Source organism: Echinops telfairi, unplaced genomic scaffold, assembly GCF_000313985.2.
Source record: "Echinops telfairi isolate 266 unplaced genomic scaffold, ASM31398v2 ScPeMD7_4;HRSCAF=17, whole genome shotgun sequence".
In the NCBI taxonomy this organism is placed as follows: domain Eukaryota; kingdom Metazoa; phylum Chordata; class Mammalia; order Afrosoricida; family Tenrecidae; genus Echinops; species Echinops telfairi.
Genome location: NW_022103900.1, coordinates 6,245,875 through 6,269,764, shown reverse-complemented (window position 1 = coordinate 6,269,764; position 23,890 = coordinate 6,245,875). Strand labels below are relative to the sequence as shown.

Here is a 23,890-nt window from a genome sequence, read left to right as displayed (position 1 = left end):
GGGTGCTATAGCAGCAGAGTGTGGTAAAGAAGCCAGTTGGTGCCCAGCTATGTAGAACAGTGTCCAGGGCCCTAAAGGCGTGTCTTAAAGCAAGCAGCCATCTAAGTCTGGCATCAACTAGTCCACAGGTGAGCACACCAACCGGTGTAACCCAAGCATTGTAAATAATAAAGTCCAAATCTGGAGGACAGGACGGTTTCAGAGCATTTGCAGGGTCCCCACATGATTAAGCCTCCAGTGCGGAGAGGTGAACAGCCTGGCTATCAAACAGCACTGTAAAGTCAATTACGGCAGATGAAGGTAGGTTAGAATCGAACACCTCATCTGATCTCCCTTTTCCGCTTGCAATATTTTCTGCTTTTTTTTCTACTGAGATTTTTGTTTGGTTTTGTCATTGTTGTTGGGTTTGTTTGCTTCCTGTTTGTGTTTTGTGTGATTTTCTGTATACAAAATCCAGGATAGATAGCTCTATAGACAATAACTGGATGAGTAATTGCCTAGGGGCATGGCAGGAGAGGTTGGGTGGGATATTAGGAGCTAACAACACTTAGTACATGAAGAAAATGTTCCTGAAATTGATTATGGTGATTGCACAAGCATCTTATGATTGAATGGCTAAATTGTATAATCAAATTACAGGCCAATAAAACTATTTTTTTTTAAGGTTCACTATTTTTTTAAGATCCTAAAATAAATGTATTTGAAGTGACACCACAGGGTGACTGATCTTGTATGGATTTGTTTGCTTAGAATAGTACCTCTCATTAATTCCGGACAAAAAGGCTTAATCACTCCCCAAAGGACTGAGCATTTCCTGCCAACACGGCGGAGCTTCAAATCAGGAAGTAATATGATGTGCCCTGTATCATGGATTGAATTATGCGTCTCCCACCCCCACCCCTCAAAAAATGGACTGTCCGTGGCCATGGTTATTTGGGGATTGAGAAACGCATTTGTGAATGGATTTTCTTCGTGATGTTAATGCGACAGGACAGTTGTTGTTAGGTACCACTGAGTGGGTTCCAATTTAGAGACCCCCATGCCCATCTGAAGGAAACGCCCCCAGTCCTGCCCCAGGCTCATGACTGTCCTGACGCTGGAGGCCAGCGCTGCAGCCACTGTGTCTGTCCATCCGTCTGGTTCAAGGCCTTTCTCCCTTCCACTGCCGCTCAACTCTATCAAGCATGAAGTTCCTTTCCAGGGGAAGGAGTAGTGTAGGTGTATTTGAGTTGGTCTCTTTTCAGATAAAAGAGAGATTAAACAAGCGAGCAGAAGAAAGATTGGCTCAGACAGGTGCTGCAGCACATGGAGAGCTCCCAGGAGCCAAGGAGCAGTTGAGAAAACAGGCTCTTCCTTCAGAGCCACCGCAGAGAGCCGGCCTTGCCCTGGAGCCGGTGCACTGACATGGAGCTTCTGATATGCTGAACTGTGGGAAAATAAGTTTCCTTTTACAACCACTCATTTGTGGCATCTCTGTTAATAGCAACACGAGATAACACTGCCAGCAAAGTGTGACATTCAAAAGGCCACTCCTCCCCCTGTCACAACCTGCAGCAAAACCTGTTACCTTGAGCCAAACATCCTATCCGAGGCGATTACCAGGAAATCACATACACAGGTTCTCTTTGCATAGATGATTTTCAAGGGGGAAAAAAAGCATTTCTCGGGCTTGTTATTTAAATCCTGAGTAAATCAGCCATTCAGAGCCCGGTTTTACTCCAACATACATGGAATCAGCATCCATAAGAGCCGACTCCGCAGTAGCTCGGTTTTGTTGTTTTAAGGCAGTTTTTAATTCTCTACATCAAATTTCAAGTATGCCGGTCTAGTGACAAGGAGCCCCTGGGAGTAGTGGCAAAGCATTCGGTTGGTACCAGAAGGCTCAGCAGTTCAAACCCACCAGTCACTCCCACGGACCAAAGACAACGAGGCGGTCTGCCTCGAGAAAGACGACAGCCTGGCAAGCCTGGAAACCGGATGGGGCCGGTGCACTCCGTCCTACCCGGTGTGACGGTGTGACGGTGTGACGGTGTGACGGTGTGACGGTGCGGGTCAGAACGGAGTCAAGAGTAATGGGCAGCCTGGTCAAAGTGGGGTGTCTCTGCTGCGCTGAGCTCCACCCCAAATGACATTATGACAATTGCTTCGCCTCATCCCTCAGCATCTCACCAGCGAAGCCTGTGTTTCAACCACGGCTGAACCGCTTCGCCCGGCATTGATACCCTGTTGACAGTTTGTATTTCCATCCCAGATATACTGAATCGGGAGCTACAATTGAACATAAGGAGTATCTATAGTTTATATACATAAGAAACCTTGAGCTCTTTAAGAACCATTATCTTTCCATTCTGTTTCTCCGGGTACTTTTTGGAACCTTCCTCTTAGAACCAAGCAGATTTGATTTGCCTAAATCAACATACTTGGTTAACTGCACAATTATTATTTTTTTAAAACTCACTGCCATCTACTCAATTCCGATGCAGGATGACCCTATAGGACAAGGTCGAACTGCCCCTGTGGGTTTCTGAGGCCAGAATTCTTTATGGGAGTAGAAAATCCTGTCTTTCTCCCATGAAGTAGCTGCTGGTTTCGAGCTGCTGACCTGGTGGTCAGAGGCCAAATGAACAACCTCTATGCCACCAGGGCTCCTTACTATTACAGATGAGCACTTCTCATGAACTGAGTCAGGCTCCCTTAATCTTCCCTCTTCTGGGGGAAAGCTGTCTGAAAGGAAATTTGTAGCTATAATAGAGTGAATGTATTTTTAAAAATAGAAAGTATGCTTTCTATAAAGATAGGAAATAAAATTGAAATATTTTTACTTTTTTAAATGATGTTAATAATAATCCCAAGGTAGACAAATACGCAATACATTCATACAGATAAACGCAAATTTCTCTCCTGCCTAACTTTTATTTCAAGAAACAGGACATAGGAATAAAGCTGAAAAGGAAAGGAGGCAAAATCAGTCTAGTTAAAAGCATGGTAATCTTTGTTCAAATAGAACAGGTAGCAACAAAGAGATTGTGTAGCCCCTGCTGCAGGTGTGCGCTTCTCCCTTTAGCCCTTCCACCCACTTCCCCTAGTGCACGCACCAGGCAAAAGACACCAGCAGGACACCTCCTCACCACCTGGCTGAGGACCCAGAAGCTAGTTTTTGTTCAGTCTATGACCAACTGCATAATCAAACAAGTCAAGCTCCTGCAAAACTGGGACACCAGTAGCACTGGCCTGTGCTAAGGAAACACTAAGAAGCCTTTCATGCATTCATTCTTTCAGGAAATGTCCTCATTTGATAATCAAAACTTTGTAAATGCCAATTCTGTGCTTGAGCCAGAGGATAAGCAGAAAATTCTATGTGATTTCTAGACAGCTAAGGAGCCCTGTGGCATAGTGGGCTATGTGTTGAGCTGCTAACCTCAAAGTCTGAGGTTCAAACCTACCAGCTGCTTCTTGGGAGGAAGATGAGGCAGTCTACTCCTCAAAAGATTTAAACTCTCAAAAATCCAACAGAGGCCGTCTACCTTGTGTTAGAAGGTCACTATGAGTTGGAATTAACCTGATGGTAGTGGTACCGTGCGAAGATCACACATGCAAATGCCCGGCAACTGACGTGACACTACTGGAAACGGCAAGTCCAGTCCGTGCTCCACGCAAAAGCATGAACGGACAGGAGAGGCACCAAGAGCCACCTGGAATGGCTGTGACAGCAAGTCATGCTTGGGTGCCAGGCGCGGCCCGGGCACTTCATCTATTCACCATGTGGTTGCTCCCCCCACCCCCCACCCGCCCCCCGTCACTGCGCCTTTCTGAACACTGTGCCCTCACAGGGCAGCCGCATCCTGGTTTACACTCGGCATCACCCCTGAGCCCACAGCCAGCCGGGAAAAGACCCAAAGGCCGGAGAGGGAATGGGAAAGCGAGGGCATCCTCCTTCAGGAGATCCACAGTGCAAAGAGGAAAAGGACGGTGTGCTCCAAACATCTTTACGAAGGAGTACACATCAGTCCCCTGACAAGAATAACGGGATTCGGTGGCTGGCAGAGGACCAAGTGGCAGAATAAGGCAGGGGCTGACCTGCCTACATTTCGAAGGCTGTTCACTGGCATTTTGATCCTCTTAGTGAGAAACGATGATTTCATCATGAGCCGAGGAAAATCAGCTCTACTTCCTTATCAGCTTAGAGCTAGATTAGTGGCAAGTTAACTTCTAAGGGCCATAATTAATAAGTGTGACCTTTTTCATAATTCATAAATCTCCTAAGAGCTGAAGCTCTTGCGAGACAAAACCAAGATTCACATGATCTCCAGGCAAAGCGAGGGAGAGTGGGTGGGATCTCGTTAACTGTAGCAGTGTTAATAACAGTAATGCGGGTGGGTAGTAATAGCAGTCATCACAGTAGCATCAACAGAAGCGACTCAATATAGCAGGAGCTACTGAAGATATTTATTGTGCCTACGACGTGCCAGTCACGGTGATGGCCGCTAGCCAGGGATGGCCTCGTGTGCTATCACACAAAAGAAATGATGACGTAGGTGACTTTTTTATGCCCCTTTTATTTACAGGAGCCCTGCTGGTGTGGTGGTCACGTGTTGGGCTGCGATCCATGTCGTCAGTTGGAAACCACCAATAGCTCCGAGGGAAAATTTGGGCTTTCTACTTCCGTAAACAGCTATTGTCTCGGAAACCCACAGGAGGGTCACTAGGGGTCAGTGAGTTTTATAGATAAGGAAGCAGAGCCATAAAGAGCTTCAGGAACTTGCTTAAGCTAACAGAGCTCGTTAAGTGGTGCCCTGAAAATCTCAAGGAGTCTCTGGGCAGGGCAAGCGGTCAATGAGGCGGGGTGCCAACTGGACGGATGGTGTCCAATCCCAAAGCTGCTGAAAAGGAAGGTCTGGCAGACATCACCTGAAAGCCCTGTGAAGCACAGCTCTACTCTGACAGCAAGAGGGGCGACGGGGTAGGGTCAACTCCATCGCAAGCAGTTACTACGGAGCATTTTAATCTAGCCAGCTGATCCCAGAGCCTACACTGCTAGCAAGTGGACAATCACGGGGCAGAGGGGTGTGGGGGAATGGCATGAGCATGAGCAGGCTCCTGTTTTGTTCAGCTATCATCGTGTGTCTCTCCAAACTGTCCCGATTGTGGGACAAAGGCCAAACCCGTAGCGGGAAAGAACGACATCAGTGGAAAGGCATTTCACGTCATCATCTTGGGGAGGAAATGCAACATCTGTGACTGTGTAAGAAAGAGCCACCCACCCGGGGAAGATTTGGCGATGAATCGAGAATGGGCAGAGACGGATTATTCCCGAAGCCGCTGATTGGACAAGGAGCGCCCACCTGCTCTCCAAGGGACACTGAGCCATGTCTGGAGTTGTTCTAAGAAGAGGTTTACACAAGGTTCGCCTGCTGAGTTGACTGTGGGTACTGAATCATTTTTTACACAGCCCACACTTCAAAGAGGCATACATTAAGCAGTCTTCTCAAACCCGCTGCCATCGAGTTAAATCTGACTCATAATAACCCGACAGGCAAGAGTAGAACTGCCCCTATGGGTTTCTAATATTGTAACTCTTTACAGGAGTAGAAAGTCTCGTCTTTCTCCTAAGGAGCAGCTGGTGGTTCTGAACTGCTGACCTTGCGGTTAGCATCCCTATACATAACCACGATGCCACCAGGGCTCCTTAACTAGTCCAATTCCCACTTAATTATGCTTCCACTTCTATATGTCTATGTGTCATATACATACATTTTCCCCTCCCCGTTTCTTAAAAAAAAAAGTGGTGCATACATTGTTCTCCACTTTATTCAATCCATTTAACCATGTATCCTAAAGTCTTTTTTCAAGTCAGTGATTAGAGAGCTTCTCATTCTCCTTTGCAGCTAGGAGGTGTTCCAGTGAGCATGGGCCATCTGTTCACCACCAGACACTCGAGTGGTTGCCAGACGTTTGCTATCACAAACAATAAATAACCTCTATGCACGCCGGGCAGGCCTCTGCAGGGAAGTGACCACCAAGGTAAATGTGGAACAACTAGCTCTCCGTCCATAAGGCCCAGATGGTAGTATCTGCCCACCTCCACGGTGTCACGGTGCCCACCACGGCTGATCCAGGCTCCCCGCGTGAATCCACGGAACACAGACTTGGGGAAACACATACACACGCAGATCTTGAGTGGTCCCAGGCCACCACTGGGTGGCTGTGTCAAACGGTAAGTGTGCCTGCAGGTCTGACGGCGTATCAGCTTTCACCCTTCTGCCCTACTGCCACCAAGAAATGAAGATGTCCAGGAGACCTGGTGGCACTGTTGGGTAAGCACTGCAGTGCTAGCCACAAGGTCAGCGGTGCTAACCCTCCAAACTCGGCGAGGCTTGTTGGCTCCCAGAAACCCGATATAGGAGCATTGCCGGAAGTTGGCATCTCGACTCCATGGCAGTTGGTTTGGTGTTCAGTTTTGTGTCTTAGTGCCTTACCAGTAGCATGCCGTCAATTTTGAGGGGGGCCCGTGAGAAACGGCATTTCAATGACATTGTAATCAGAAACCTGTTTTGTCCATGCCTGAGGGGGAGGTTTTCATGTGAGGCCCACTTTCCTTTCTTTCCCACTTGCTTCCTGTTCCTGTCCAGCAGTCCGTCCTCCGTGGGCGGGAAGAGCAGCACCCTGCACCTTCATGTGTCTGTTGTAACAGCCCTGCTAAGCAGGAGTGGATCCAGGTGTCACGGGGCATGAAACTTGGACAATTTGGGGGCGGAGGGAGTAGAGGGCTCGCTTTGAAATTTAGTAAGATACAGAATGGGGTGTACGCATGAGTATTTCTTTAGAATTAAAAAAAAGAAAGGAAGGAAGAAATCATGATCGAGTTACTGTAGCTTAGAGATCCAGGTCCTTTTGTTGGGGAAAAATTTAGACAATGTACTAAATATGCTTATACTTTAAACCTTCCTGCACTCACGGGAGCCAGAAGAGCTTTAAGGGCAGCAGAGGTGCCCAGTGTGTGTCTGCCAGAAAGACGGGCCTTATCGTCACTGGATGAGGAAGCCGAGGCTTGAAGATGCAGCTTGAGACGAAGGCCTGTCTAACTCCAAAGCCTCCAAACCCGCTGATACACGGAATCGCCTGCCACACTGCTCTTAAACAACTACAGCATCTGCGTCAAGCTAGCATTCCAACAAGGAGCCCTGGTGGGGTAGTGGGTTATACTTTGGACTGCTAACCTCAAAGTCAGCAGTTCAAAAACACTAGCCACCCGGGGAGTGGACAGCATCATCCTTGTCAGACAGGTGAGACCGCCTACTCCCATAAAGATTTACAGGTCACTTGTGTATAAATTCAAACAGCAAACCGACTGCCACCCGAGTTGATTACGACCCAGTGACTGATAAAACTCCAAACCCACTGCCCTGGAGGGCAGGGAGACTCATCGAAACCCCGTAGGACAGGGTAGAACTGCCCCTGTGAGCTTCCAAGACTGTAACTCTCTATGGGAGCAGAAAGACCCTCTTTCTCCCATGGTCTGAAGCTGCTGACCTTGCAGTTAGCAGCCAACAAGTAACCTTATGTCCTGCACTTTAATTAATCCACAACCCCATGGCAATCAAAAGTACTGTTCTATAGCCCATAATCCAGGATAAAGTATAGAGATCTGCTTTTTCAGCCCTCCTGGATCATTCCAGTACCCCACCACCACCACACCCCACACCCCCAAATCTCAGGGGCGGGCAGTATTGCCCACTTTGGGAAACACTGCCTTAGATTCTCAGACTCATCGAGAAACCAAATCAGCACCAAGGACTAGGCTTGGCCTTAGACCCTAAGAATCCAAAGCCCCCAAACCTATGCTAGAAAATCGGGTTCTCCCCACCCCCACCCTAACTCAAACACAAGCAGGTTAGACTGACAAAACATTCAGAGCAAATGCCAACCTTCTCCAATGGCAGCCGTGAAAGCCAGGATTCTCCCCAAGGACGTTGCCAGAAGGTGCTGCTAGTACTTAATATATGCAAGCCAGGGGCTTGACCACCAGGCAAAGGGAGGGGCAGTCCCCTACAGGGAAGGACAGACCAACGAAAATGCCTAAATGAAAATGCCTACATCGCCCCTCCTGAGAAGTCCGGATGGCTAGGAGGACTGCTGAGGCCAGCCTCCTCAGGTAGGACAGTAAGTGAGAGCTACCCTGGTTGTGGCTACATCTTACCCTGCAGCCTTTCGGTCCCTATCAGGCAGCAGCAAACTTAGAGGCTCGGAGGGCCAGCACTCTTGTGAGGCATTGTCACTCAGTAAGTACTTCCTGAACCCAACCAAAAAAGCCACATCAGGCCAGAGTTAAGTCCTGGATTTCAAAAGCACACACGCAGCTACCTCTTCAGAAAGAAAAGGCTTTTAAACGGTGGGTACAAAGTTTGGACCTTTCCAGCTCATCACAGAAACTTTTGCAAAAGTGCTTTCTGTGCGGTGATGTGAGATACCACCATGATTCGAGCTGTGAGGGCGAAAGCCTAACAGAACTGAAAGTAAAACTGTTCTCTCCCGAAAGGCTAAGCACTAAAAGGGCAATGGTTTATAGGGCAGACTAACTGGGATTTATCAAACCAGGAACGCGGGTGGAGCTTTAGACCCCACCATTCTGTAAATACCTGCTTTATAAAGTAGGGGCTGAGAGACATTCTGAACACCCATTGCATGCACTTATCATATCCTGGGAATGACTCTACATTCCTTGAAACCGTAAGGCTTCTGTCAACAGGGGAGCAGGGCTGTCTGGATCCGTTTACCTGCTATTTGTACCGAACCATCCTCACCCAAAAGAATATTTCCAGCTTTCAAATCCCTTTTAAAAAGAAAAAGAAGAGAAAAATTAATTGTGGAACGCAGAGAATGCAATACATCGATTCACTCAGGAGGCTTTTAAATAGATCATCTAATACAAGTGTTTGACCTAATTATCATCTTATAAATAGATCACACATTTTAAAATCGTATCACAGGTCTTCAGAGTCACAAGGGGACACGGTGATTTTACAGGGCTCGTTCATGGGTGGGGATGGCGGGGGTTTTACTAACAAATAATTTATGTGAAATTGTTGTTCAGTTTTAATTATATGCCTGGTGAGAAAATTCCTTATTTATGTTACAGTGCTAGAGACTGGCTATAAAATCATGTCACTGTCATTTCATCAAGAATTAAAGCCCAGTGTATGCACAGCTATTCAGCTCCCATTTAAAATCGCCTCTAGGTACAACTCCAAATCAATCTCATCACCTTCCTATATACTGCACTGACCAGTCTCGCCTCTGAAATGTCTTATTATTACTGGGTTGATAAGGATTACAACGCTAATTATACAATAATATACAATGTATAGTGTTATAGCCTTTATTACCTAGATGTGGAGGAACCCTGGTGAGACTGTGGGTTATGATGTTTGGCTGCTAACTGCAAGGTCCGTAGTTCGAAACCACCAGCTAGTCCAAGGGAGAAAAGATGAGGCCTCTGCTCCCATAAAGATCTGAGCCTCAGAAACCACAAGGGCAGTTCGACTCTGTCCTACAGGAATCCACTCTATGGCAGGGAGTCTGGTTTTCTAAACGATACGAAAGTGACCCTGGTTTTTGAGCGCCACCCCCTATGCTTTTTTAGACTGTACATCTTTACTGAAATAGAAAGTCTCATCTTTTTCCTTCAGAGTGGCTGGTGTGTTGGAACTGCCAACCTTACAGTTAGAAAGCCAGTACCTAACTCTCTGCACCACCCAGGTTCCCTTTCAGATACAGGGCTGGTTTCAAAGACCACTGGGGAGACACTTATATCAGTGGAGCACAAACATGTGGAAATCTATTAGGCATGAGTCACCTACTCCATCTCTAACACAGCCTCAGTTTCCCCATCTGTGAAATGGTGATGCAATACCTAACTTTTAAATTTATGATAATGACTTCTATTATAGTAAAGCCAGACTATAACAGAATCAGTACTATGATATTAAAAGATAATAGCATTAAAGTAAAACACTATAATATAATAATACATTAATGGGATGGCAGCAGTACAGGTAAATGATTGCTTACTCTAAACTACTCTTAAGGGCCTAAGTGGCAGCTAACTCCCTTGAAACACCAGGTACCCATGGGGTATGCTGTGTGGCTACTTAAAACAACTAGTCCTTTAAGGCACTAAAGAAAAGAAAATCAGTGCTTCCTCCTGCCCTCCCACCGCCTTGTCAAGAACGTCAAGCTGTCTCCAAGTCTGGACCACTCCCGTGGACCTGACAAACTCAGAGATGCTCTCCAGGACAACTGAGCACCTTGCAAGAGGAGTTCGTTTACCGATTTTTGTTTTGCTACTGAATTCACTCACACTCTTTACATTCTGCCATTCTTATAAAGGAAGTAGATACACCAGCCCTGAGGCTGCCCACAGAATTTGTCACCGTGTACTCCCGGTCTCTTTCCTAGGCACCCCAACCCATCAGTTGATGTGGATCTGCAGCGTGTGTTTGCTTAGCATATCAGCAGCTGAACTCAAACACCCCTGAGAGCACCTACCTGTGGATCTGACCATTTCTGTGCAGATAGTCTAAGCCTTCCAAAACTTCTTTTAAAATGGTTGCTATTATCGCCTCTTCCAGTACGCCATTCTTGTGTTCCCCTCGGTTGACGATGTATTTTATGATATCCAACATCGAACCTACGTGGGCAAACAGAAGACCCCAAAGGGGAATGTGATCTACGCCTCTGTTACTTTTCCAGCACAGAGTTCCACTCTCGGGAAAAGCAAACCAAAAGAATATCAAAAGATGCCTCGGATCTGCTCACGGACCTCAATCAAATATCCCCTAGGCGTATGGGCAATCCCACGGCGGACCTGTTACCGGAGACACTAACCTAAGGTGACCAGATTTAAAGCGGGACACCATTGACTGGGTGGGGGGGGTGGGGTGGGGGCTCTTGATTTAAAATTTGGTCTATATGGACCAAATAGACTGTTCTCTAGCTTGTCATGCATTCTTTCAAAAGATCGGGACTTTTTTAAAACCGCCAAAAATCGGGACTGTCCCACCAAAAGCGGGACGTCTGGTCACCTAACACTAACCCCATGTTTGCCAGAGCACCTTCAGTGTGAATTTCGTGAGAAGGCCTCTGGGTCAGGGAACCAGAGGACACTGCTGAGCCACTTCAGGGTTGGTCCCTTCTTCCCGACTGCAAGTAGTCATAGAATCAGAAGAGGGCTCGAGGTGTCAGAATGGAAAGGGAATGAGTTAGAGGCCAAAAGAAAAGAGCAGGGAACACCTGAGAGGGGAGCAGGGCTCATCCTCAGCACCTAGCACACAGGTGGGCAGGAAAAGGGGTGGGGGGTGTTTTGCCACTTATCTCAGCTTGTAACCAGAAGGTTCCTTTCTGTGACTGCAGGGAACCTTTGTTTCCATGTACCCACGGTGGATGTACTGACTTTTCATACTAAAGAGAGAAAGACTCGGTGCATTGTTACCAAACAGATTAGTATCCTTGGCACTGTGAATTCATGTTTCAACACGTATTAATTAGTATTCCAAACCTCTGGGTCATTGTAAGAGCTGTAATTAGTTGGGGTTCAACATTTCTAAAGCGTGAACAAACAGCTTACCTCAGGACCTGGATGTGGCTCTGGGCTCTCTCTGAATTAACTAAAGAGGACTGAACTTTCCCAACCAATATTGCTATCCCAGGCTAGCTGCCTGCCCTCGTTAGGAGGTTGCAGGTGAGAGACGGATTCATACATAGGACACATAAAAGAAGACAAGCGTTTGTTTATCTTCCTGCTCCAGGAGACTTAAAACTGGCTTTGGGATCATTTAGAAACCAGCGATTCCAAAAACATTTTGTTTTTATCTTATAAAGCTGAGCCGAGCCAGGAGGGTATGCCTTTCTGGCCCAATAAGAGAAAATATGAGCAAGAGTCCCCAGATGCCCACGCTCACCTTACCTGTGGAAACCTGTTTCGTGGTTGATCCTCTTACCTAAAGCCCAGACAATAAACTGGAGTCTTAACAATAAAAAAGACCATGAAATTTTATTATCAGGTTCTCAAAGACGGGAATGGGGATCATCGGAAGCTCAAAAAAAAAAAAAGTGAAAGCTTAATAGAGATGAAAACAGGGAGAGGAGGGCGCATGGAGTAGCTCGGGTTAGTCAGAGCCCCAGAAACCAGAATCGTTTCCTGGGGGTCGGTGAGGCCCCCTAAGCAGCACCGGGCTAAAACCACCTTGTTAGCCACAGCTCCCTTTGCCCAGAAGGCAGGCGCAGGCCGGCCGCTCACAGGACAACGGGACTCTGGCGGGCTTCCTCTGCCTTTCTTTTTTCCCTTTCTCTTTCTTTTCTTTTTAATTAAAAAGGGAAGCAGGCACTCTAGAAAACAATGACTAATCGGAAGGAGCAAGATGGGGACAGAGCAGAATGAAGCTGTCCCAGGCTCCCCCCTGGGAGCCGCACAAGCCAGTTACAATTTGCTCCTCCTCGCTTTGCAGGGCCTCGGCTTGAGCCAAGAGTGTTTCTTTTTATAAAAAGGGAAGGCATTTTTTTGTTTTTAATCATTAAGAGGCCTCCCTGATTGAACCTTAGCTGGAACTGCTTGGCAGATGACAATGCACTCCATCGTGTAACGTGTGGTACGCCACGCTTGGCCTTGCCCGGGCACCACAAAACGCGCCTGCCCTCCTGCACACCAAACTGCCTGTCTCAGAAGGATGCGAGGGGAGTGGCGCCGGGGAATGGGGGTGTGTCTGAGATGGGGGGTGCTAGGGGTGCCTAAGAAAACTGCCTGAGTTTCACAAGCTTTGATCTTCTGGTCTGTAAAAGGAAGGCGGTACCAGCCTGCAGCACGGCACAGTCAAAAGGTCCCCAAGTCACAAACCCTAGCTTAGCTCCGAGTTGTGGCTTTGTTTCTGGTAAATGGGCACGGTGGCATCTACCATTCAAGTGAGCTGTCGAGATTAAATGAGAGAAGGTCAGTACATTGCTCTGCACTCTGCTATCTAGCCACAGAGTTCTCTGTGCAGAGTTCTCTGTCTCCTAGTGCGGCCAAAGGATGCAAAGAAATCAGATAAGGCATATGCATGCATATGATAAATGGAGTTGTCCGATGGGTTTGTCCATGGCTTTTGGAACCTCATTGATCAAAGGCTAGAGGAGGGAAGTTATTTTCTGGTCCCAAATAAGAAATTGGTGGGGAAAGAGCTTACCTTCTAATCAACCCTGAAAGGATATAATTTAGCTGGCACTGTTCCAACGGAAGTCAAATGTCCTGAGCACGCAGGGAAGCCAGGTTTGACAAGGGCACTCGGCAGGGCTTTCTCTTAGCAAGTCCACAATCTGAGTCTGCACTCCCCAATACTGACCGCAGCTCCTCGCCACATGAGCCTATTTAAATGTAAGCTAATTGAAACTGCACAGAGATTTAGTCTCTCAGTCCCACCAGCCACATTCCAAAGAGCTCCCCGGTCCTGTGTCAGGTGCCCTGGTGGTGTTGTGGGTTACACACACTGGAGTGCTAAGCACATCAGCAGCAGTTTGAAACCACCAGCCGCTCTGCAAGAGAAAGAGGAGGCTCTCTGCTCCCATAAAGAGTCTTGGAAACCCACAGGGGCGGTTCTACCCTGCCCCATAAGGTCTCTATGAGTCGGTGGGCCTGCTCCCTGCTGCTGGGAACAATGGACAGGCAAAGTTCACATCCTACTGATAATGGTCTCTATCAGTTGAGCCAGGAACAAGCCAAATTGGCTCTGTGACATCCAAAGTTAAACTGCCATCCTAAATCTAGGATCTGCCCATCGTGTCACATGTATACCCCCAATCCCTCCTCTTCCTATTGCGTGTATGTCCCCAGACCTCCCCCTCTCATTACTGTGTAACCTATAGTGCAACCCCTTCCTGTGACGTACGTCTTTCCCTGTAATGAGTGGGCTTGCACGCCCCCAAAAGGTATATAGGCCTGGGTCAGCAATAGAGCTCTCGCTTGCAGGGCTCTCACTGGTCCCGCTCGCCTCTCTTCCTCCTCTCCTCTCCCATCCTCTCTCCCTTGTTCCCTTTCCTATCCTCCTTCCCTTCCCCCTCTCTCCACATGGACCACCAAGCAGGGCTGAGGTGAGCAATGCTACCATGAAATGTTTCTGACTGCATTATTGTAATACCTCTCTTCTACCTCTCATGCCTCTAATACCTCTCTTCTACCTCTCATGACTTTAATATAATATATATACGTCTCAACCATACAATTGTGCATTACTGAACCCGTGGGTAGTAGTAGCGGTGGGGGCTGGCCCCCCACCCTCCACCTTCCTCAAAACTTAATACTACGAGCTATAGAAATTTCCATCATCACAAAAAAAGCTCATTTCAAAGGCACTGGAATAGTTCATTCTTCTCCGGTTGTGGGATATAAAGGACTTGAATAACATTCAAAACAAAGGGTTTAATTGACAGCAAAAATGCAAACCGATTATACCAGTGTTCACTGCGGCACTCGTCAAAATCGGCAAACGGTGACAATGGTCTAAAGGCCCCTCGGTAGAGAAGTGGATGAGCCAAACGTGGTGACTATTACTCCATCACAAGGAGAAGCCCAGCCCTGATGCCGGTAGCCAGGGTGGATCTTGGAAATCTTACACTGAGCGAAATAAGACACTCCCAAAGGCCAGCTATTTCATGATCCCACAGGTATGAAATATGGAATAAAGACAAGTGTATAGAGACCAAACCACTGAGCAGTGGTTACCAGGGAAGAGAGGGAAAAGGAAGACTCATTGCTTAGGGGACACCGAGTTTCCACTAAGATTGAGGGAAACTGGGGGGAATGTGCAACATTAATGGTTAAACAGCGTGGCAAACATACCTCGAAGGACCACATGCCTAGAAGACTACTGAAATGGAATATGCTTTGTTGTTTCTCGGTCTACAATTTTAAAACATATGGGAAGGGGTGGGGTTAAGAGCAAGGACTGGTTAACTCTTTGGAAGAGAAGCAGGGATAAATGCCGAGAGGATGCATCCTTTGAGGCTTTAAGGATAGGGAAAAGAGTGGGCAGAGCCATCTTGGGCTTAGGAACAACACAGAAGAGGGGCCGGAGGCACCAATGTGCATACGGGGTTTCGGGAGCCTCCCTGACACCAGGACAGCTGGGCTATTTCATACCTGGAGAAGAGGTCCCAGGGATTCTATGAAGTTCAGTTGAATGGTGGAAGGCTTTGAAGGCTAATGAGAAGATAACCAGGATTCGTTCCACGGGCAGTGATCAGGCAGTGAGACTTTTAAGGCAGGAGGGGACCCAATTCCAAGCCTTATTCAGCATGCTGCTCCCACAAGAGGTCACAGACAAGCAAAGCAACATCAACAGCAAAATGCACTTACCTCCACTTAGCAATTTCATAACCAGCCAAAGTTCGTCTTTCACCACAAAAGAGGTGTAATAGGTCACTACGTTGGGGTGGCTGCACTGACTCATGGCTTGAATTTCTTTCTATAAAGAGAACAAAACACGACATAGTACCATGGGGTGAAAAGTGCGACGCAAACCACAAGGGAGACACCGTAGGAGTACATGGGTATCTTGTTGGTCTAAATCATCACTTCACAAGCATTCTATCCTAAGCATTCACTCACCTTCACCAACTTGGCTAGAATTAAAACGTCTTCCACCAGGCAACACAGCACCCTGTGGACCAGCTACAGAGCAGAGGAACCTGAGATCAGCCTATCGCCCAGAAAGCACCCCCACCCCACCCCACCCCTCCCTCGGCCTCTTCCAACAAAGACCACTGCCATATATGCCTAAGTAACTCCTACCTAAACTGAAACATAGTGTTTCCAAGTCGGGCTGCTAAGTACAAGGTTAGCTGTTCGAAACCACTAGCCACTCCACGGAAGACAGACAGGGCTTTCTGGTCCCGTGAAGTGTCACAGAAAGTGTCTCAGAAATTCACAGGGGCAGTTCTACCCTGCCCTGTCTGTGGGGTCACTATGAGCTGGCATCAGTTCCATGGCAGTGACGAAGCTGTAGATGAGTAAACTGAACTGAGGGGCAGACAGAGAAAGGCTGGTTGAGTTACTGGGTCCTGACTCTGGAGGGTCTTAGTTCCTCCCTCGTCTAAAAGGGGTCAACAAAATTGTTCCTGCTTCTCAGGACTACTATCACAGTAAATGAGAAAATGAACATGAAAACACCGGAGCCTCATTTCCCACACTCCCTTCCACGGTGGCTAGACCACGATGGAGAGGGCAGAGAAAAATAAGTTTGAGACCATCACATACGACAGCTTCTTCTCTACGCGTCTCGGGAGCCTTCGTCCTAGTTTAGACTCTGAGAAGCTTTGGGATAAATAGACCACATCTTTCTGTAACTAGCAGATTCCTATTGCACTTGGTTGGTTGGTTGGTTGGTTGGTTGGTTGGGGCTGCTGTTATGTCAAGTAATGGACAGAAAATTCCGACAAAGCTTCCGTGGAATGCTAGCCCTCAATCAGAGCTATCAGCCCAGCCTATCAGACCACAACTCACTCTCAAGGTGCTGCCCAAACCCCACAAGGGCAATCTAACTCAGCAAAGACACCTCACCGGGCTACTGCACATTTATAATCCTTCAGCATATACTGTATATTTATGCATCGTTTAAATATGGTCTGCAACAATGAGCGGCCAGTTTTTCTGCGTTAATGAGGGCTCAGCTGCCCAGGCGATTGCAAGTAGGGTTGCCACCTTCACGTGTCAAAAACCCCCAAAAACTCACCGGCATCAAGTCAATGTCGACTCATAGTGACCCTATAGGACAGGACAGAAGTGCCCCCTGAGGGCTTCTGAGATTGTAACCTTGATGGGACTAGAAAGCTTCATCTTTCTCCCTCAGACCCTGGTGATTTCAAACCCATAACCTCTCTGCTGGCCACCCGACAGGGAACCACAATGCCACGGGCCTCTTTTGATATGTCCAGTACGACCTACTACCTCATCTGCCAGTTCCCAAGAAGAAGGCCCTCTATTTAAAGAGAACTTGGTCAAACTACTTTAACATGCAACAAGGAAAGGAATTTTTTTTTTAAGAGAGAGACAGTGAGAGACGAGTGCCTTTTCCCAAGAATAAACTTCCGTCACCACTGAGAAACCCACTGCTTCTTCTATCCTCATTACATACAAGCATTTTTCCTTCACTGTTCCCTCCTCCACACGACTGGTTACAGGTTTCTTTTTCTCTGACACAGTTCGACTCAGCAGCTCCTGTCCATTAACCAAGGCCTGAAACACGAGGTCCCGTTTCCATCTGTTTCGGTGTTGGGTGTTGATACCACAAGATACTTCTGAAGGGAAACTGGAACGCTGCCCGGACCATTTCTATCTCCAGTCCCTGGCCCTTGCTCACTGTGGGGATGGCCCACTTTGGAGATCCGCGGCATTAAGGCAGAGCCCACCTTAAACAGATGCCCCATTGCTCACGGAGCGGGGAGCAAGGTCCTTGAATGCGGGGCTGCTGCGAGCTCTCACCATGTCATGTTCAATGTCTGCGGGCGCTTCTCTAGCCTTACTAGCGGCTGTCACACAGGACTCCAAGGGCATCACGAACAGCCGGAGGTTCGTCTGAAAGGAAATTCTCCTGAACTGGCGCATGACTGGGTCAGAGGCTGGGAAAACATGTTTTCTAGCCCTCGGCACTTAGGGGACCGCTATCGCTTCCTATCTGAGCTGCTGGTTCTTGGACACTGCAGTGGGGACAGGGTCCAAGGGAGGAGGTGGGTGGAGCGGGGGAGAGGGAGAAAAAAGCCACTCCTTTAGATTATCTAGGAGTAGGCCTAGTCAAATGGTACTCCTGTAAATCTTGGAAGTACCAGCTAAACATTTAAACGTTCTGAGGGTCTTCTGGAAAAAGAAAAAAAAATGGAGGTACAGCTGCTATAGCTCCACAGGGAGGGCAAATCAGAGAGGGGCTAGGAGGGGCGAAAATGGATTTACATCTATCTGTCTTCTAAATTCCAAACATTTAATTACACAAAAATCAAAGTAGCATATCTCCACAATGAGTAAAAATCCCAAATGAAGTCTTCTTTGTCTGACACCTTACCCTGCCTTAGTTATAAAGACCAAACCCACTCAGGTCCTAATATCATTTACATTTAAGTCTTAGGAGGTCTTCTTTCTAACTTCATTCAGAAGCAGTGGCTCTTAACCTTGACTGTACGCTAAAATCATCCAGGGAGCTTTAGAAAAGGCGTGTGCCGGGGTTTTTATCCCCAGAGGCACTGATATGAATTGGTTTAGGATGCAGCCTAGGCTGGAGAATTTTCAAAAGCTCCTGGGTGATTCTCATGTGCAGCCAAGATTGAGAAGCGCTGTTTTCCAACTAAGCAGGGAGATTCATTATTCCGTCGATGAAATTGTGAGAGAAACTGCTAGCCCCCTGGGCACAATTCCACACTCTAACCCAATTTAGAAGAAAAATACATACACACATACATACATACATAGATCCACACACACAAATATAAGGGCAAGTCACAAAGGATCGCCATACAAATCCCAGAAACCTGCATTAAATTAAACTATCAAAACGCGAACCTACTGTTCCTCTCATCACATCACCTTCCTCTACCTCTACGCTGCTGAAGCAGCACCCCCATCGCTCTAAGCCCATCTCCACAGAAGGCCGTGCGCTGCGACAGCCATCCTGGTGGCACTGCCATCTGGGCATCCTCGTGGGACTCGGAGCATGCTCCTGTGAAATGTCCTTGGAGTCGGGGGAACAAAAAGACGTCTGAAGGGTGGCTGGGGTGGTAAGACTCCCAGTGAAATTCTCGTAGGACAGCCCCCTGGCAACCGTTTTTGAACGAGCAGCTCCAGCATGGTGGGAGGAAAGAGAGCATCCTCTGGCCAACTTGGCTGGCCTTTTTCTCCCCAGTTGTCAGTTCTCTTAATCCTTCTTCCAAATATGGCCCTGTGACTACCCTGAGTCCTCTGAGATCAGTCAGGAGTTCCAAAAAGCAGTACGAAGTCTTCTGACCTGATCTCTCTGCCTAAAATTTAACTGGCCTAATAGATCCCGGGAAGCCACTGTTTTGATTGGACCTAGTTCTCTGGATCATATGGGTAAATCCAAGACTGATCCCTGGTTATGATTCTTTCCGTAAAGCTGTCTTCATCAGCTTGGGTCTCATTTAAAAGACTTGAGGAAAGGTCAGCTCTGTGAACGGGCTCATCTTCGTGCGACCTTTTTGGCTCCTATAATTTAGCTGAAATCTTGTTGCAAGCAAGATAGTCACTTAAAATTGAAAATGTCGAACCACGTGAGGTTCCAATTTTAGTACCTGTGGCACCTATGGTCATTCTGCCTTCTTCAGCAACCAATTTCTGTAGCTCAGCCAGCTCCTTCGTCTGTCAAAGATGATGGTCCTCCTTGTCGCGGGTCATCTGTAAGGTCTTCCCATCATTCCGTAACACACTGGATTCAGCTAAAAACGGCTGCTTTGTGTGGAATAGCATGCCCATACATGCGTTGTGAAGTTTCAATGATTTGATTTGAAGTTTCAACATCTGCTTCGGTTTTGTCAAAATCACTTTTCCCAATGGCACAAAAGTATCTTCTCTTTTTTTTTGGGGGGGGCCACTCTAATGAGTCTAAAATAGAGTATATCACTCTATTACTGAGTACACTCAGTCTATTACTACCAATCACAGTCGAGACATGTTTGAGCATGCTTTGTTTGAAATACACCTGTACATATATGAACCAAAACTCTAATAGCAATACTTTTGACATACCCTCATGTGTGTGAGGTATGTGTGTGAATATCTGCTAATAATCCTCTGTGTGTCCACTTATAACCTACTGTGTGTGTCCACTTACAATCCACTGTGTGTGTGTCCACTTGTAATCCACTGTGTGTGTGTCCACTTGTAATCCACTGTGTGTGTCCATTTGTAATCCACTGTGTGTGTGTCCACTTGTAATCCACTGTGTGTGTGTCCATTTGTAATCCACTGTGTGTGTGTCCACTTATAATCCACTGTGTGTGTCCACTTATAATCCACTGTGTGTGTCCACTTATAATCCACTGTGTGTGTCCACTTGTAATCCACTGTGTGTGTGTCTACCTGCAGTCCACTGTGTGTGTGTCTACTGTCGTGGAGTAGATTCCATTGCATATCAACCCTACAGTAGAGAACAGAACTGACCTACAGAGTGTCCAAGTGTTAAAGATGAAGCAGACTGCCACTTCTTTCTCCCAAAGACTAGCTGGTGGGCTGGAACGGCCAGCTCTTCAGTTAGCAGCTGAATGTTCAACCATCACACAAATAAGGCTCTTCTTTCTGTATGCATGTATGTATATATATATACATATATGTCTACCTATACACAGATGCATGATTTGATGTACAGACAGACAGATATATAGATATACACGTCAAGCCATGTGAGATCCCGACTTTAGTAGGTATTACATCAATGCCATATCTACCTTCTTCATCCACCAGTTTCTATACTTCAGACAGTTTGGAGTACTGGCTGTTTCTCGGTATGCATGCATATGTATACCTACATATACACATGATTTACAAATACTATCGAATGAACCATATAAACCTCAAATGCAAGAAAGGAAGAAATACATTTTTATAATATATGTAACATCATGCAACCAAGCATGTAAAAATGTCCTTAAGTGATCAAAGGGTTGCTGTTTGTTGCTGTTCGCTGCCATGGAAAACCCTGTGGAGCTCAGTTCTACTCTGACCTACCTGGGGTCCCCCTGCATTGGAACTGGTCCAGGGCAGCGAGTTTCCACAATGTTGTTAAGCTGGACCTCATGAGCTAAGGAATTCTGCTATTAAGTACAGAAGCCACAAGTAAGGAGCAGCAAAAAGGGAAAAATACTAAGTGATCTTGAAACTGCACAGGCAAACTCAAAGGCTGCTTTCCTTCAGCATCGGCTAACAAAGCTCTTGGATAAACAGGAATAAGAGCACTCTAAGCTCTGAAAGCTCCTAAGGTAGCCATCATGGAATGAGGACGGGACTCTGCTGAGAACCACTGCGTTGGATCATTGATCTGTCTAGGAGCAGGGGTGTTGACGAAAGGACTGCCAAGACTTCATGGCCAAGCAGAAACCAGAACATTTCTTTTCTTGGCAGCCAATGTGTACGCTGACTGCTGGAAGCCTCCACTGGGACTACTATCCTCTAGTGCCCCCCCCTCCTGTGGGGGGTGAAGTGTGCTATCGGGGTTATGCCGGCAGGACTACCATCCCGTGAGTGACAGAAACTCCTCCAAACACTCTCCAATCCTGGCCTTCTCCTCGAGGATCGCAAGCCCCTCCCTCTCCAGAGTCGCCCTGACTCACTGTGGGGATGGTGTGGAAAGGGAGATGATCATCTGTCTCAGCCCAGGCCAGACAACGTCCCAGTCTACAAGCATGCCAACTATGGAGTCGCAGCAAAGGAAAATCGAGGAACAAACGTTGTCTGCATTTCCTCAGACTCTGAAAATGGGTGGGCGCTAGATCTCTTGCTACTGAGAATATGAACATCTAGAAGCATAAAAGCCCTTGCTTGGCTAATTTTTGTTTACTTTTAGCCCCCAAACCAGGAAATGCTGGACAACTGAACGAACCTTTTTTTTTCCATTTTAAGTAAATTCTATTGGTGCATTTGATTAGCGTCTGAATAAATTACGATATGGCTTTAAGTCTGAAGTTCCGAAAATAAAAACTCCTGCGTCTAGCTAACACATAGTCCTACAATAATGTAATTCTAGAGCTTTCACATTGGTTCTACATATCTAAATTTTTTTCCCCAATTTCTGAAGAATTCTATGCCAATGCCCCATCGCTAACCTTGCCATCCACTGAGATACACTCGACTGAACATACACACCAAAGCATATGAAAATAATACTGGGAAGCAGCAAGAGACAGGTGACAACCTAATACTTAGACCCCGCATGTTCACAACAGTCCTATACTCTGGCAAAAAGGCTCGTGCCTTGGTCTTAAATAATCTGAAACAGGCACCGATGTGCAGTTTGCTATCATAGGCGATAAAGGTGATGTGGAGTGAACGGGGATATGAATAAGTAGTTTACTAATGAAGGCTGCTCTTATCTTTAAAAAGAACAGCAAAGTGCTTTTCTAGATGTGAGACAGAAAGTCCACACAGGGTGTGGCCCCCAGCTTGGTAAAAATGACATCCTCACGCTGGTGCGATTCTTTTTTCTACACGAAGCAACATTTGCGACAATATCAACCTAATGCCAGAGACTGGCCAAAGCAAGTGCAAACAAAGTTTGTGTTCAATTTTTTTTATTAACGTCATTAAAAAGAGGGGCGAGGGGGAGACTTCTGACTGGAGAGACTGCTCAGAGCCCCCAAATAGCAGAAGCGAATTTTAAAACGATGAGAGAGGCCTGTGTCCAATCATGGTGAGGGGTCACGATGTCATCCTCTCAAGTGACCACTGGGCAGGAAACGAGATAGAGCACACTTCTCTAAGCTAACCTCTGAAAGACACAGCGAGTTGCGTGCTTTCCTCTGCAAAGAAGGGAGGAAGAAAGCAGGAGGGGAGAGAAGATGAAAGGACAAACAACCACAGGACACACGTGCAGAAAAGCAAAGTCAAGAGAGAATGGTTTTGTTCTGAAGCAGAAAACAAATGTATCTACAAAGACAGTCACACCTGTATACCTTGATAGATGATACCGAGAAGGGAAAATCCAGAAATGTCCCAATTCTGACTGAGGGCCTCTGGTCACAAAGCAGACTGTGCACCCAAACCTACACATTCACCAAACCAAACTCGTTGCCATCAAGTCCATGCGGACTCACAGCGACCCTTCTGGGCCAGCTAGAACTGCTCCTCGTGGGAGGAAAAGCCTCATTCTTCTCCCAATGAGCGGCTGATGACTTTGAACTGCTAACCCAGCGGTTATCAGCTCAAAATCAGTGTGATGGGATCACCACAGTAACGTGCAAATATTCCAGAGGAAGCCTAGGGAACCGTGAGTTTATGTTACTGGGGGGAGAAATCATTTTAAATGGAGGGGGGAGGGTGGCCGGGCACCTTAGGGAATGTCCTCAATGTCTGCACTGAACTGCACACGCAGCAATTGTTGAACTGTTTGTCTCTGCATGCTTTAACCAAAAATTAAATAAACAAAATTTCAAAACAGGAATTCGCTTTCAAGCACAAGGATTCATTATTAAATACAAGAATTCTTCTTTAAATACACTGAATCACAGAATTTTGCTGATAATATTTGTTGTTGTTCTCTCTCTCTCTCTGTCAGCTGGTATACTCCATATACTCCCTCACAGAACAATTGAGAAAGCAGAGGGCGGGGGAAACGGGACCAATCTGTAGATCTGTAGAGGGTCCCTGGAGGCCATGGGGGGGTCACACATGGGAAACCACCAGTCCCTCTGCAGGAGAAAGACGAGGCTGTCTACTCCCAGAAAGAGTTGGGAACTCGCAGGAGCATTTCTACCATGTCCTACAGGATCCTCAAGAGCGAGAATGTCCTCAAGGACAGGAAGGGGATCCACGTGAGGAACTCACATTCCCTGACTTGAGTCTCAGCAGCCACTGCCTTCAAGGAGCCACTGCTGCTTCTACACCACATTGCCCACGTATGTGGACATCTACCACAAGCCAAAGATTAACGATCACCACCACATACAATTTCATAACACACTCATGCACATCCACTCTTCTGTTTTCTTTTTGGAAGACAAAAAGTACTTGGACTGTCCACTCAAGTACTCCCTGAATGCAAGAATACTTTGTTCTATTAAACTGGCATTCCACGATGCTCACCTTCCCAACACAACCGCTGAAGACAAAGCAGGTGCATAAGCAAATGTGGTGAAGAAAGCTGATGGTGAC

At 46.9% G+C, this 23,890-nt stretch overlaps 1 protein-coding gene across 2 annotated transcripts in view; it reads right to left on the bottom strand.

Moving 5' to 3' along the window:
• The window catches only part of STK39 (serine/threonine kinase 39), a 295,827-nt gene that overhangs the window by 263,497 nt on the left and 8,440 nt on the right, over positions 1-23,890 (bottom strand). For both annotated transcript variants that reach the window (XM_045299562.1, XM_045299568.1), the window contains exons 3-5: positions 15,383-15,491; positions 10,546-10,687; positions 8,775-8,830 (exon numbers count right to left, since the gene is read on the bottom strand). In XM_045299562.1, coding sequence (XP_045155497.1) covers positions 8,775-8,830; positions 10,546-10,687; positions 15,383-15,491 — 307 coding nt within the window. The remainder of the gene's footprint in view (positions 1-8,774; positions 8,831-10,545; positions 10,688-15,382; positions 15,492-23,890) is intronic.